This window comes from Seriola lalandi, unplaced genomic scaffold, assembly GCF_002814215.2.
Source record: "Seriola lalandi dorsalis isolate HSWRI2012SDOR001 ecotype SW California unplaced genomic scaffold, Sedor1 jcf7180002054879, whole genome shotgun sequence".
In the NCBI taxonomy this organism is placed as follows: domain Eukaryota; kingdom Metazoa; phylum Chordata; class Actinopteri; order Carangiformes; family Carangidae; genus Seriola; species Seriola lalandi.
In genome coordinates, this window is record NW_019525432.1 from 539,049 (window position 1) to 554,481 (window position 15,433).

Sequence of the window (15,433 nt, forward strand, 5' to 3'; positions counted from 1 at the left end):
TCTCTTAAACTACTAATCTGTGAAATTTTCCTATAAATAAATGTCTGCTAGAACTTAGCACATATTCACTGATGCATCACACAATAGCAGCTGAACCTTCAGTTTGCTTCATAAAAGGTTTAATATTTCCTCACCGCTGACTCTCTCATAACTGTAGCTCTTTCTTGGGAACAATCTTCTGGTCTAACAAGGACTGATGTGTTTTACATACTGGTTTGACTGGAATAAATGAAGGAGCAAAGTGGATGGTTGGCTTAAGAATTAATGCAGAAAAAAAAAGAAAAAAAAAGCCACAGCAATAACCTGAACTATAAACTATTATTACTACTATTAAACGTCAAGCTGGATCTCAGGGGTGTGATGGTGCCGTAGATGGGGCCGCCCCACCCCCCACCCCCAGTTGTGCTGTTCATAGTCTGTCAGAAGTGAATGGATGAGTGTCAGGAGATATTCACTAAGTGAAAACCTGTTCAAACAACTCCTAAATATAGACACACAATACCCCGAAGTGATTAAAGTCACATCTCAGCTTCAACACACACACACACACACACACACACACACACACACACACACACACACACACACACACACACACACAGTCACTCACGCAGGTGGACAGAATGGGCCCAGATTTTGTCCTTCAGACAGAGCGGTCAGAGAGGTCTGGTTTGTGTGACTGATGACCCAGACAAGTCACATTACCCAAGTGTCTTCTTTTCTTCCGCCCCCCTTCTGTCTTTGACTTTTGCTCGTGGTCTCTTTGTCACCCTCAGCAACATTAGGTGCGAGCGAGACATATGTTTAACACAAATTAGAATGAAATGAACTTCTGTCTGAGGTGTACTGGGTCAATGTAGATCACTAACACACGATTGAACTATTCACACAACATCGTCAGAGAAAGAGAGAAAGCCTAAAAGAAGAGACATGATGTTATATAATTCCTTTTCTCCCTCTACGTTGTAAGTCTACAGTGTCTTATAGTGTGGCGGTGAACTGCTAAGACAGACACACACACACACACACACACACACAAACTGTTACCATGTATTACATAACAGTACAATAAGTACAATGTAAAAAGGGAGGAGTAACACTAATACACACACACACACACACACACACACACACACACACACACACACACACACACACACACACACACACCCCTCTCGGGCACTCTTAGTGAATTGTCTCTGCTCTCAGCATGTCGCTGTATTTATGACTGTATGCTAATGAGATGCTAATTCTTTTCCGCCACCGGAGGAGATCGAGAGTCGGGACTTGTCTCTATTTTTACTTTTCTTTCTTCCTCTCATTTTGTCTCCTGACGTCCCTCAGGGTGCCCAAAAAAAAACAAACAAAAAAACAGTTTAGCATGATCAACTACATTTCCCACTGCCTGTACGGCCTGAGCTTGTAGTTCTTTATAGATGAGGCATGAGAGGAGGGTGGTGCAGACAGACGGCTCTTGCTCTGCCTCTGTTTATGAAAACCAAACATGGACCGTGGAGAGCAGCGGTTATTAATCATTTGCGGACATTTTGTCTGACATTTTATCATCATTTAAATTAGCCTGTTTTCCCACATCCCCTTGGGTTTTGGGAAATTATGATGATGTTTTTTTTTAAAACGTTTGAAAGACATTATGATTAAATAAATCAGTAGATTAACCGATAATGAAAACAACATTAGCTGCAACCCTTCATGAATCCACAAGGCTAGGGCTTATGGTTGCTTATGGTTAAATCTATAGATTTAAATTATTCGATTAATCGTTTAGTGTATAACAGGTCAGAAAATACTGACAAATTAGCACCACTAATTTGAAATGAAATTACAACCTGAAAACATTACCTTATAGTGAAGGAGCAGTATAATGTTTATCAGTGTGCATCATTTACAGCAGTGATGCATTTGCTGTGTGAAGCTAAACGTGTTGTCTGAGTAGTGTACGCATTGAGGGTGAATTACAGCATCTGCACAAATGGATCAGTCAGCATCTTCTTTACCACCGAGTGATCCATCTTCTGAAGAAAGGACTACCTTTGATGTTGCCCGCAAACTTGCTGTCTGATTGGCTGGCTGCCACTGAGCAAGGGGGATAATCAAAGGTCAATGAAAAACCTAATGTTGACAAGATGACAAGCAGTAAAACCACGACGTGTGTGTGTGCATGTGTGTGAGATAATGTGAGATAGTGTGTAGAGGGAGAGAGTGCACACAGTGAGCGCTTTGTAGCACTTTGTGAATTCGCTACTGTATAGTAAAATTTAACGGCCACTGGATTAGGGTCTGCCCAGACACACATGATCCTCTGTAAACTCCACAAAAACACACACACACACACACACACACTTCCAACCCAGAAAACCTTTCCCTCCTTCCAAACTTTTTCCTCCTCTTTTGCAGATCAACCACAGACTGACTCTGACTCGGTTCCACGAGCATCTAAATGACATTTTATCTGGAAATATCTGAACATGATGACATGCTTATTTAATAACCAGCCTGAGTGTGAAGACTGTAGTAAACCTGCAGTTGAGGTATTTAAACTGTGCTTAAGTGTTTTTTGTGTGGATTTTCTATTTCAACAAACACAAAAAAAGGTAAGTGTAACCCCACAGACACATCACTTCCCTGTGCTCTGCAGTGCTCTGGGACCGGAGAAAGTGGCACAGCAGCTAAATATAGAGTGGCTAGGTCACACCCACCCAACACACACACACACACACACACACACACACAGAAACACATGCATAGGAGAAGGAGGGTTTTCCGGAGGAATGATGAGCAAAAGGACTAAAGAAGTGGCAAAGACAAAAAAAAAAAGTGTGAGATAATGACACGTGTCATTGTGTCGTAACTAGGCTGAGAGTATGAGAGTGTGTGTGTATGTATGTATGTATGTGAGAGAGAGAGAGAGAGAGAGAGAGAGAGAGAGAGAGAGAGAGAGAGGGTATGAGGGGACAGTTGAGAAGGAGCAAGGGAGGGAGGGAGAGGAAGGCAGAGAGGGAGTGGGTGGGAAACAACAGGTGGAGAGTCTCACAGAGGGAGGGTAAGACATAGATGGTGATGATGCACAAAGTCAAACCCGTCAAACGCATCATGTCATTTCATTCCCTCCTTTACTTTGTCTGTCTGTCCGAGTACTATGAACAAATTCAAAAACTAAATTTATCAGAGGGGGGAGGAGTGTAAAGCACAAAATAAGGGAAACGACCTCATGTTGGATCTTTAATTGCCTCCACCCCCCCTAGACATGGTATTGTACCTGTCAGCTGGATGAGGGTGGAGCCAGTCTGGGCATACTGCCACTTGTGATTGGTTGCCCAGCAAGTCATGCTTGATAATTCTTCCACAAATTGTAAAAAAATCCATAAATTGCTGTGGATTTGGCTTCGCTCGCTGACGGAGAAACGTAGTCCACTGCTACCGTCAGCTAATGATAGACTGACGGGCCGATGTGCTGAAGGGATCCCAATCCATTGTGGGCACGGTCGCAGCAGCTGAGGCTAATCCTGGGATTCCTGAGGGGAGATATTCCAATCCAGCAGACAACCAAAACCACCCATTTCGGTGCTGTCTACACGTCCATATGGAAAAGCTGGTGCAAACATTTCCAAGCAGAAACAACAGCTATCAGTGCAGACTACGTCCAACGACTAGCACACTGTGGATGTGCGGCGTCAGTGCTCCTCACGTCGGCATTAGGTGAGCTGCTAATCTGCCTGTCTTTTGGAAAGGCAGGTTCCTGGAGGTAATCCTCAATGTGTAGGAGGGGTAATGATTATAATATGCCTGCACTGCATTTATGCTCCCTGAGAAGCTGCTTAGCGTTAAGAGACTGAGGGGATTGATGGGGAAAACCCTTACAGTGCAGCAGAGGCTTAGATATGAAATCAAACAAACATCAAAGTCTTTCATTCCCTGCCATCACCCCAGTGGAGCCACTCGGTGGCCAACAGTATCACACTGTACGGCTTACACATCTGGACGTGTCTAAATGTTTCAGTGTCTATTGAACCCAGAATTCAGCATGAAGGTAAAAAAGTGCATAAATACGTAACTACACACTATGATCACAGTTTCAGTGCTCAGGAGTGAATACACTGTAAATCACTGAGCTGCTGTGGTGGTTTGTATTTAGGTTCATTATCTCACGGTCACAACTTCTAGCGATAAGGACTTAATGATCTCACTATAAAAGAGATAAGTAATGGTTTTAGGGTGCTCTCTTTTGTTTTAAAGTTTGTTATCCTGAGAAAACAATGTATTTCAGTTGTTATGTAGAAATATCACACAGTTCCCTCATGATTATGATAAAACACCTCATTAATAGAGAACAGCTTCCAGACTTGACTGGACCATTTAAGCTGCTTAGATGACTATCTATACTTCAACTTACACAACTGATAATGTCAGAGGGAGGAGTCATAGTTGATCACAGTTCACTTTCTACTGTAATAAACGACAGTGTTTCTACGACAGACACAACACTGAAATAAAGAGTGAAAGGAAACTGTAAACTAAATTACAGCCAATAAAACACTGAAGACCTTGCAACCCTGTCACCTGTACAGAGAAGTGGATAAAATACTTCTCGTAATACAATGTAGAAGAACTCAAAGTTAACATTTCTGGACTCTGAACAATACACCACTGTGTGTGTGTGTATGTGTGTGTTTTCAGACAAGTCCTGATGTTGAGATACTGGAGAATCATGCTGTGTCAAGTAATTTTATGTTACTTTCTTTGTGGTGTGATGCATGAAATTTAAAATACTATGACAAATTGTGGTTAAATATGCAATTTCATTACATGCCTCATTTAATTTATAATCAATAAGCCATTCGCAACAGCTGAGAAGGTTATTATTACCTATTTGATGATGTCTAAATTCAGGAATCCAAAGAAACCAAAGTCCATTGCCGAGCCCTAAATTCCCAAGAATAATTTACTCTCCGAAAGCTGAGGTGAGCAGTATTTTCCAGGAAGCTCGTCCATCCCCTGCGACAAAAACGCAGCATCAACTAGATCAATCTCTCCTAAACCAAAGTCAGTCCCAATATTTCCTGGGTCACTAGTGCTGTATGAGATGGCCAATGATGAAAGACAGCAACACTGCTGCACCCCTCAGCGAGAATGGGGCAAGGGATGAGAGGGAAATGCCAGAAATGTTCATCATCCTTTGCATGTGTGCATGTGTGCGTGCATGTGTGCGTGTGTGTGTGTCAAAATATGTCAACACTCTGCACACACCTCAGATGCTTGAGACTTGTAGGGGCCTCCCAGAGGTCAAGTGGGCATTAGATTGTCTGATACAACAAAGTAAATTACTCAACAACACTTACACAAGTCTCCCCCAGAGAGGTTGTGACAAATACCTCAGGGAGGGGTTGGAGTGAGCATGTTTCTGTTTACAAAAAAAAAAAAAAAAAAAAAAAAAAACGGAGAGAGAAAATGCAACAGCTGCCTGGACCCTGACAGATGGGACGGGTGGTGGGACGGTTGGTCAGTCAGCGGAGGGAGGGGACAAGTTGCCTGCATACCACGAAATGAGCGCGGCACACACTCACAGCATCTTCCTCGTCAGATTAAAGAGCAGTTACACGCAGGCATAATCTCATAATGGCTCCCCCGCAGCTGACTTGGACACACATCGTTTCTGAACCAGCTGTTACGGGTCAAGAGAAACCAGAACCGCGCACATGTGTGCATCCCTGCATAGTTGTGGACTTCCCACATTCGCAGCGTGCCAGAAATTCCTTGCTGAGGGATGTGTGGGAATGGCAGGAATTCCTTGAGGCTGAGGGAGTGGACAGGAATAGGGCGTCCGTGACCTGGACCCCTGACCTACATCCTCTAAGAAACCCTGCTTGTAAAAACCTAGATACTGCCCAGTGTAGTTTTATTCGACTGCATGCTTATTTTATTCATGAATACTACATTGTTTTACAATGTGGGAAAGGCTGGAATGGAATTCATTTGATTTTGACACTTTATATTGATTAACTGAAGTATGCATAAACGTGTTTTATGTTTCCCATGGTGTAAATGTTGTTTCAGAGGCATTTCCTTCCTTACAACGAAAACTCTAATGTGGAAAACACTATACATAATGGTCTTAAGACAGATTCAGCTTGTGAAATCTTAAACTGGCCTAAAGTGTGGCAGGAAATCGACCTCACAAAACCTCTCAAGCTTTCCATTCTTTACAAAGAAATTGTGTCAGATTTACCATTGAAACTTTGTAGTAATTTTTCAAACAATCGATCCTTGATTCCAGAATTAATTTCTTTGCTGGCAAACGTCAATTTGTCCGGCTGAAGTTTAGACTGTTGCTGGCATTTGATTATCAGGTGTATCTAGCTGAACGGTTAAGCTAACATTAGTTGAAAGCACTTTTAAACGTTTCCATCTGACTTGCAACGGGAGTCTTAAACATGCTCACGGTGGCTACTTATGACCCATTAGAAGAAATGGAAATTAAGAAGCCGCATCACTGTTGTGTTTCAGTGTGACGCTAGTATTGTAAGTATGATTTCATTTTAACATGGCCGTGTTTAGCTGCTTAGCTTATGTCCTTGTATGAAGACAGTGTTTAGATGCATGCTTGTTTTGTTTGTCTTTTCAAAAAGTATGGTTCCACTTTTAATGCCCCTTGGCCTTGGAACCACTGCTCAGTTGTGTTTTTGGTTTCTATAAATGCTCTTACTACAGCCTCATGCACGCCACTTTCACATATGGTAAAATCCAAAGCTCGACAGACCTGCCATGCCTAGTTACATTTTCTAAGCTACGATTGTACAATTGCTCAATCAATTATCAATTGCTGCAAATCTGGATGTGTTTTACTGGATACAAAGAAACATGGCGCAAATGTGTCTGTGAAACTGTTGTATATTTAAACCCAGTAAAGCCCCTCTCACACTGGACAAAAAGCCCACTAACATCTGGCTTTTGTCTTCGCAGCGAAATGGCAGCATTCATTCCCGGGTCAAATGACTCTGCAGTAGTCATTGGTATTTATCGGCTCCAGCTCTGACCGGCAGTGGTGGAAACATGACAACTGGGTGGATACTAATTTTCACCCCTTATCTAGTGCAATGCTACAACTCGAGTCATTCCGTCAGCGTTGAGTTAGAAGAGACTGAAGCAAATAGCAGCCATAGCAGAGACCCTGACCTCTCTTTGTACTGTTGTCCGATTCGTTTGTGACGTTGACAAGACACATGAGAGAGAAACACAGAACGGCAAACTCGTCTACTGGCCCTGGGAACGGAGTCAATCACCTATCTTTAGCAAGTTTATCCAGGTAGGAAAACCCACATATACACACTAGTCTTGATGTAAAAAGGGTCTTAGTGATGCAGGTGTTTGAGACGTAGTGAGGACACACTGAGGACGCCGGGGGAACAGCACCATATTGTTCATCAGGTCCATTCTATTGTGTTTCCCTCTTTATCTCTCTCTCTTGCCAACGCAACAACTCACCTGCCCTGACTTCTTTGTTTGACACCTCCAATGTTCCTTCTTTCATAACATGAACTCTCCGTCTTTTTGTTCCCTTCTTTTCTCTATGTTACAGTTGCCATTTTTGGTGCTTTGTGTTGTTATTCACAGCCAGAAACACTGTCTTATTCATCTCCTTCTGTCTGAGCTGCCATGAGCCTACTTTACTTCTGACTGGGAGCTTCAATCTGCCTCTCTCTCCTAGTAGAGCAGCTCTGATTGGCTGCTGCACCACTCAGTGTTGCCCGACTGGACAACGCAGAAACAAAAAGGGCTGATCTGATTGGCTGTTGTGATCAAACAGAGCCTTGGCACTCAACCAACAATGTACCAACTGTGGGTACAGCTGGCACTGGCTATGCCACTGTACACACACAGACAAGTAGGTAACGAGTTAACAAGAAAGAACATGTAATTACAGCCTATTGTTTCCTCTGATGATAGAGCAATATGTGCCCATATTTTTAGCTGCCATTAGTGCTAATTCACTATCAATCTGGGACACAACAACTCTCCACTGGAAGCTCTTTGAGGCAGAGGGAGGCAGGTTTCAATGCATTTTTTTTTTTACAGCCTGGTAAAGTAAGTAAATCCATCCCAACACCGCTGGAATAATTTCTCAGGCCAAGTGTCTGGTTTGACCCAGGAGAGACAGCTTGGACTAAAAGGTGCAATTTTATAAAAGAGACGTTTGTGTATTACTTATTTCATGCTGCATTAAAAACCGGGCCTTGTCAATGAAAATGGGGTATCATTATGTAGAAACATCAAGCTGACAGCATAAGTGATTGAACAGTGCAGCTTGGGTGTTTGTTTCCAGTCCACTCAGACTCTCCGTGTCCTTCCATTTTCCTCTTTTTGTCCCCAAATCTGAGATTTGGCCCGGGAGAGAGAGAGCGAGAAAAAGCACCATCTTTCCTTTATCTCCGCCTCTTTCTGTTCTCTCCGTCCGTCCAGACCTCTAATAGCAGGGTAGGCTAACCGAGCGAGAAGCAGGCCAGGGTTACCCCAGCGACCCAAACACAGCAGGGGAGGAGGAGGGAGGGAGGAGAAAGAAAGAAAAAAAAGACAGAGAAAAAGAGAAGAGAGAGAAAAGAGGGCTTGTTATTGGTGCCAAGGGTTCATTTGTCCGGGTCTTTTAACGCCACCTGATTTCATTCTGACAAACCGTGACGAGGCAGAGAAACAACTCAGTTATTAACACCAAGTTTCACACATGAAATTCTAATACTAGAACAGAGAGAGCAAAAAGACTCATATTTCGTCCATAATTCTCCTCTTGTCACTGACAGATTCAGCGCAACACACAGTGAACCGTTTGACACTGTTTGTCTTGTTTTCAGCTGTTGACTCCCGCTGCAGTTCAGTCAACAGCCAAACGCAGCTCTGCCTGCTGCAACCCTTTTTTCTGCCTCAGCTACTCCAATCTGCACGAATACGCCATCTGGAGGCGACACTAACATGAAGTTTCAGCTGCAGGATGCAACTGATTACTGAAGATTTACACAGATTCAACGACAAGCGAGGCAGAGAGAGGGAGGAAAAAAAGTAAGCGGAGAGACAGTGATGAAATGGACGAGGCCACAACACTCCCTCCTTGCAAAGCACTCTTCAGCACATCTGTCAAGGTCCATAGGCATTAACATTATTACATAACAGCAATGCCCCCTCCCGCCTCCCCCTCCCCTCGCAACCCACCCCTCAGCCGCCCAGTCAGACCAGTGGTTGAGGAGGCCAAGCTGACAGATGGACAGGCCTAATCCCCCACACCCTCCCCTAAACCAGGAAGTGATAACTGGCAAGCACAAGAAAGCTTAAGAAAAACACCGCCCTGACAGCTTCACACAGACAAGCCAAACAGTATCAATGAAGCCAAGTATTGTCTAGGTATAATTACATTCGTGTTGTTTTCATCGCCTGTTTCTGTGGGCGCTGGAGCCGTCTCCATCTAGGCCCCGGGGCTTAGGAGCAACCTGCCAACTCACTGTCCTCCTCAATATCTAGGGTTTGAGGGTTTTGAATTTTCAAGGTCGATACTGCTAATACTTTTAGACTAAAGCTATTTAAAGTCTAAAATGTGCATGTCTCACCTTTTCAGAGTAGGAAGGCTTAGTCCGTAAAACATTAAAACTTCCCACTGAAGCACAGGGGAGTAATTATGTTAAATATCTAGATGATCATATGTCTCCTCAATATGTCACATCAGAGGAAGACAGCACTGACTGGCAAATATCAACTCTTTCAGATGATAAAACGAACCGTCATTATAGCGTACTCTTAAGCTTTGTCAATACTGTGACAATAAAAAGGAAGAACAAGTATGACTGAGAGGAAAGGAAACAAAAGAAATGTCATTTTACGATGATGGAACAGCAAACTGGATGAATAAATGATAATGGAGGAAAGAGCAGTAGCGACAGGAAATATGAAATCTCAAATCAAATGATAATGGACACACGAGGCTGGGGGAAGCAGAGGGAAGAGGAATGAAAGCGACAGACATCGTCCGTCTCGACTCGTCATAGAGAGGCTGCTGTCGCCACAGAGATGGGCGCTAGGCACAGGTAGCCCAATCACGGCACTGGGGAACGTGGTTTCTGATGGCGGAGGAGAGAGGGGAGGGAGGAGGTGTGGTGGAGCGATGGAGACGAGCAGAGAAGGGGAGTCGCGCAGATGTGATGGTGAGGAATAATGGTGACAATGACCTGTCTTTGGTCACTGAAATATTAATCGTGTCTGTGCGTGTGCATGTGTGACACTCTTATTTCCACCATTAATAAAGTACATACCCCTCTCCCACCATCAACACGCACAACAAACATAAACAGACATATTGAGAATGGAAGAAGAGCTGCATGATTGTGATTTGCTGTGCACAGTGTGTTGGGATTGACGTATGAATGAATGCTTGTTTTACCTGCTATCTGACTCGATACATCTCCTTTTGGCTCTTTAGGCAGGGATCCATCTGTAGGCACACACACACAAAAAAACAGAAGAGGAAAAAATTTGATTAACATAGAATTAAAATTTGATCCCGCTCCACCTGCTCGGCTAATTCAACGAACATGGAAAACAATTTATCACAATTCTGTGCACTTATTGGATTACTGTGCCGAGAAAAGGAGCGATTTTATATCTAATCTAAAAGTAGTGGTGCTAAATGCTAACATTAGCGTACTAACATGCACACAGTGACAAACATTCTGCTGCTAAACAGGAGCATATAATCACCTTGGTACCATTTTAGTTTTGCGAGTTAGCATGCTAACATTAGCACTCCAATTAAAGTCCAGCAAAGGCTGATGGGAATGTCATTGGCTTTGAAGGTGGTTGGTGATCATCAAACACATTATAGTTCATCCTGAGAGAGACATGAATGTCTGTACAAATGTCATGGCAATCAATCCATTTCACTACTGAGACATTACCCTTAAAAAAAACAAAAAAACAACAATAGGCTGATATTGCCATTTGCACAAGTGTGGCTAAAAAAAAGTTAATAGCACTACTTCACAGTAACGACTAAGGGAGTAGGGTGCTGTTTGTCCTGCACAAACAGAGCTGCTGCTCTCAGAAGAAGGTTTTTGCATTAGTTTAAGGCTGATGGAAAACTCCAACATTAGCTTGTTCAGTAAAGCGAAAAACCAAAGTAGCAAAATCATCTTAGTCACAGGAAACACTTTGGTTTATGACAAACACAGTCTTCATTTTCAGAAATCTGAGCACACCTAATGCCAGCGGTGTGAGACAACAAGCCGACTCTCGTCTCCACCATGTTCTCCTTCATTTGTCATTATTATACCAAGGTACCTCATTTTGACATTTTTCCAGCTTGTTCTGCTTACGCCGGACCAGTGCATGCAGGAGTCATCTTCTCATCACCCTATAACTCATGACCGTGGCCTACTGGTCTCTCAGCCAACACAACAATTGGCCCATTGATCCACCGGCCTATAGCCTGTGTGTGAGAGAAGCTGCTGCTGTGACTGAGGGTAACATGCGGTCAGCGTCATGTGCTGTCAACATGTAAACAGGCTGGACGCTCGACTGGTTGACTCAGTGACACATGCTGCTTCTGTTCTGACTCAGGCTAACTCCTTCCTGTTTGACCTTACAGAGCGCCGCATTTAGGCAGACAGAAACTGCTGGTTGTTCTGAATACAAGCTCTGTGCTGCTAAGTATATAACAATATACTCTAGGATATCTAGGATTCTCTGCTCCAGAATACAGAGGTCCATGAGCTGAAGTGCACTGAAGAGAAACATGTACAACAAGCTCTGAACAGGTTCAGTTATAGTGTGAAACTTTTCACACCAATAAGGAAGCTCAATTGTGACACATTTAATGGCTAACTGGAATTACAACACTGCTTTATTTTGGCAGTAAAAGCTGATAGTCCCAATTAAGTAATTGCTTGAGTCACACCTACGGGAGTGAAAGTATTATTAAAGCCAAAGTGTAACCTGCTTTTTGGGTTTCAGCTGACTTTGTATCAGAAAACGATAACCATCTCGCTCACATGCTGACACGTTCAAACACACGGGACGGTCATCCAACTTACTGCATGTTCCGGTCAGGTCAGTGAAGTGAGCCCAGTCCAAGGTCTGTGTTCCAGCACTGGGCTCACTTCACCTACACAAGGACCAACCGTAAAGAAGAAGAAGAGTCTTTTTCACCGTGAAGTATTGTTTCATTCTGCTGTTGCAGAGAAACTACGAACTTGGGGGAGAAAGTCATCGCCACCATGATGGCCTTTTCAGAGTTGTGCAATTTTGCCATGAAGGAAAACAAAAACATACAACGGTCGATCGGTCTTCAAGTCAGAATTTATAGCTCGGGATTTTTTCTTTCTCTCTACTTCATTATTCTCACTAATAATCACAAATGAATTCGGCCCTGTACAGCAGTTAACACACTTTTTTGTGTGTGTGTGTGTGTGTGTGTGTGTGTGTGTGTGTGTGTGTGTCTGTGTGTGCGTGTGTACACACACCCATCCACATGTTCATGTTTTTTTCAGGCACTTCCACATTATTAAAGTTTCCCTGTTGTAACTTGAACTTGGATGTTGATGTGAACGCTGTGTACAAGTTGACTTTTATTTACACTCATAGGATATACAGTGCAATAATAGGGCTGGTATACACCAGAAGTAAGGGGACTGTCTGTCAACAGAGGGTCCAAATTCAAGACTCCATACCATTAAGTCTCTGCCTCACTAAAGAGCCCTTGAGCAAGAAACATAACTCCTTTTAGTTTCATGTGTAACAGCCCATGACCTTTGACCTTCAGTCAATACCCTTGTATCACATTAAATCACCCTGCTGTTTCCATGTATCAGCTGATCCGGTCATTATGATACAATAGTGCTCTACGTGACAACTGGTTCCTTTCTGCAGTGGCTGAGAAACTGGACTTCCTTACCAGACAGCTGCGGAATTAGCAACATTTCGCTGCTGAAAAGTTTCCATTATGAACATATAGAAGCACAGTGCACACAAAACTACACATGAGCAAACTTGCTTGCAACTACTGCCAATGCCAGAGGGGCTCATATTCACAAGAAAAAGCTGTCACGCACAGACATGGCATGGGAAAGCAGAGTGGAGATTCAGTGAAGAGAAGCACAATGACCTCGAGGGAGTTTTCTCTAAAGCTGTGTACCTGGGAGAACTTCACAGAGAATGAATGAGATGAAGGAGAAAGCAGGGGGGAAAAAGAAAAGCATGAGAGAGAGACCAAACACCCACATACTTCACATATTTGCAATGCCAAAGATGTCCACTTAAGCCACAGTGTGCAACAACGTCATACCAGACTACAGTAGTGGTTGCCCACATCTTATCGCAATCTAAACAATCAGACTTGTAGCCGGGCCAGGAATCAAACATGCATGGACAAACGGGAGATTTAAAAAAAACAATGTACAGAGAGTGTCCAATACAGCGGGCCCAACTGTACGTGCACGATGAGACACAAATACACATGCAGTCATGAACGGAGGCTTTTCCTCCGAGATGTGGCCGTTAGAGCAGTGGGTTAATCCAACCGCACACAAACATGCATACACACTGAGCCAACTTTGTTACAGACCATAGTAGGATAAGCCCACCGCTAAAACGTCAGCTGAGCTGTTTGGATAAAGTTAAACAGATCACACACACACACACACACACACACACACACACACACACACACATATACACACACACATATATACACACACACACACACACACACACACACACACACACACACACACACAAATCTAACAGACGTTGAGGAAATGACAAAGCAAAAAAAATGCAACGGGCCCAATCCTATAAAACATCCAAACTCCCCTCTCTCTCTCTCTCTCTCTCTCTCTCTCTCTCTCTCTCTGTCTCCTAAACATGCAAACACTCAGATACAGTGAACTCACCTAGACCTCAGCTGTGTCGAACACTGCCTATACTGTATCCCAAACCGAGCTGCCTTCCACAGACAGCTCCCTCTTGTCCTGAAAACACACCGTTTCTGTCTACGAGCACGCGTTAACACAAGACCACCCTTTCTGTGGGCCCCTGCCTTCCCCTTCTCGGCAGGCACACTCATCGTTTGACTCACACACAAATAGGAAAGACCCCTTTTCATTTAAAAATACCTATTGTCTGGCTCACACTGACTGAAGTGAGGTGTGAGGCGCAAAAACAATGAGCAATCCCCTGCTGTCAAAGTTGTCTTGGAGAGTGTGGTGGTATATGTATTGCTGTAGGGGTTTAGCAAACATTTAAATGTCAAAGGCCATGAACAACGCATTTAACAGTATATTACCTAAGGGATCGGCCATCTCGGTGGATTTGTGTTGCTTGGCACGGAGCTGTATGTGGTGAGATAACAGTGAGAGAGTGAAACTTGTAGGACGCATGGTGTCAACTCCTGAAACTCGTGATCAAAGTAGTCCAGTGGAAGGTAATACTAAAGTGAGAGCATGTTTTTGTTATCTTGTTCTCCGTTTCTGGAGCCAAATGCTCATTGCTGTGGTATTTATGCACTGAACTTCCCGGAGAGAGAGAAAGAACCTCTTAGTTAAACAATGCGATCGTTACTGTGACGTCGCTGTCTGTGGATTTCTGTACAGTTTCTGCAGTTGGTGCTCTTTTCTTTGTTAGTTCAGCCATGATGGTCGTCACTGCTCTGCCAGCCTTTGCTGCGGGTAGAGACAAAGTCCCATTCAGATTCAGGAGTTTAAAAAGACGGTCGAAATTGATGTGGCAGAACCAGATATAGTCGTTTTTATTCCACGCTTTCTTTTTTTCTTGCCAAAACATGCCGCCTGCATTACCCACAATGCAAGTCGAAAGCCAACAGTCCGAGATTCGGTTGTGTTATGCTAGTAGCGGCTAATATAGCATCGAGCCACCGACGAGCCGTTCGCACATACAGATTCAAAAAGCTGGGACAGTGAAAGCTGCTATTCATTGTGAATGAGACCTGGTTTTGCTTTGCTCTGCAGCCCCCCCCTGAGCTTTTACAACTCTGTGTGTAATGCACATTCAGCATTTTCCACCACCAGATTCAGATTAATATCTGGATCCGTAAAAAAAATTGTCATAGATGTCAACACCATAAATATGTCTGATTGTTTTACATCAAGATCCAAACATTGCAGTGGACACACAAGGACAAAAAAGCTCAGTTAGTACAGTAGGGGCGGGCAATCGTCACCCAAAAAAATCATATGACAATATTTTTTATCAGACAATCACAATCCAAAATCTGAATTGTGATCTTTCTTCCTGATTTTGAAATGCACCACAGAAAATATCCAGACTCGAACCGGCCTAGAGCCCAGGCACCATTTAAAACCCAATACTGCATTAAAAGAATAAACAATGGTCTTGTGCATCAGTGTTTTAAATCCCTCGTTGTCCA

At 43.4% G+C, this 15,433-nt stretch overlaps 1 protein-coding gene across 6 annotated transcripts in view; it reads right to left on the bottom strand.

Moving 5' to 3' along the window:
• trioa (trio Rho guanine nucleotide exchange factor a) overlaps positions 1-15,433 on the bottom strand; it is a 73,979-nt gene that overhangs the window by 46,926 nt on the left and 11,620 nt on the right. For all 6 annotated transcript variants that reach the window (XM_023428560.2, XM_023428557.2, XM_023428556.2 and 3 more), the window contains exon 2: positions 10,436-10,486. In XM_023428560.2, coding sequence (XP_023284328.1) covers positions 10,436-10,486 — 51 coding nt within the window. The remainder of the gene's footprint in view (positions 1-10,435; positions 10,487-15,433) is intronic.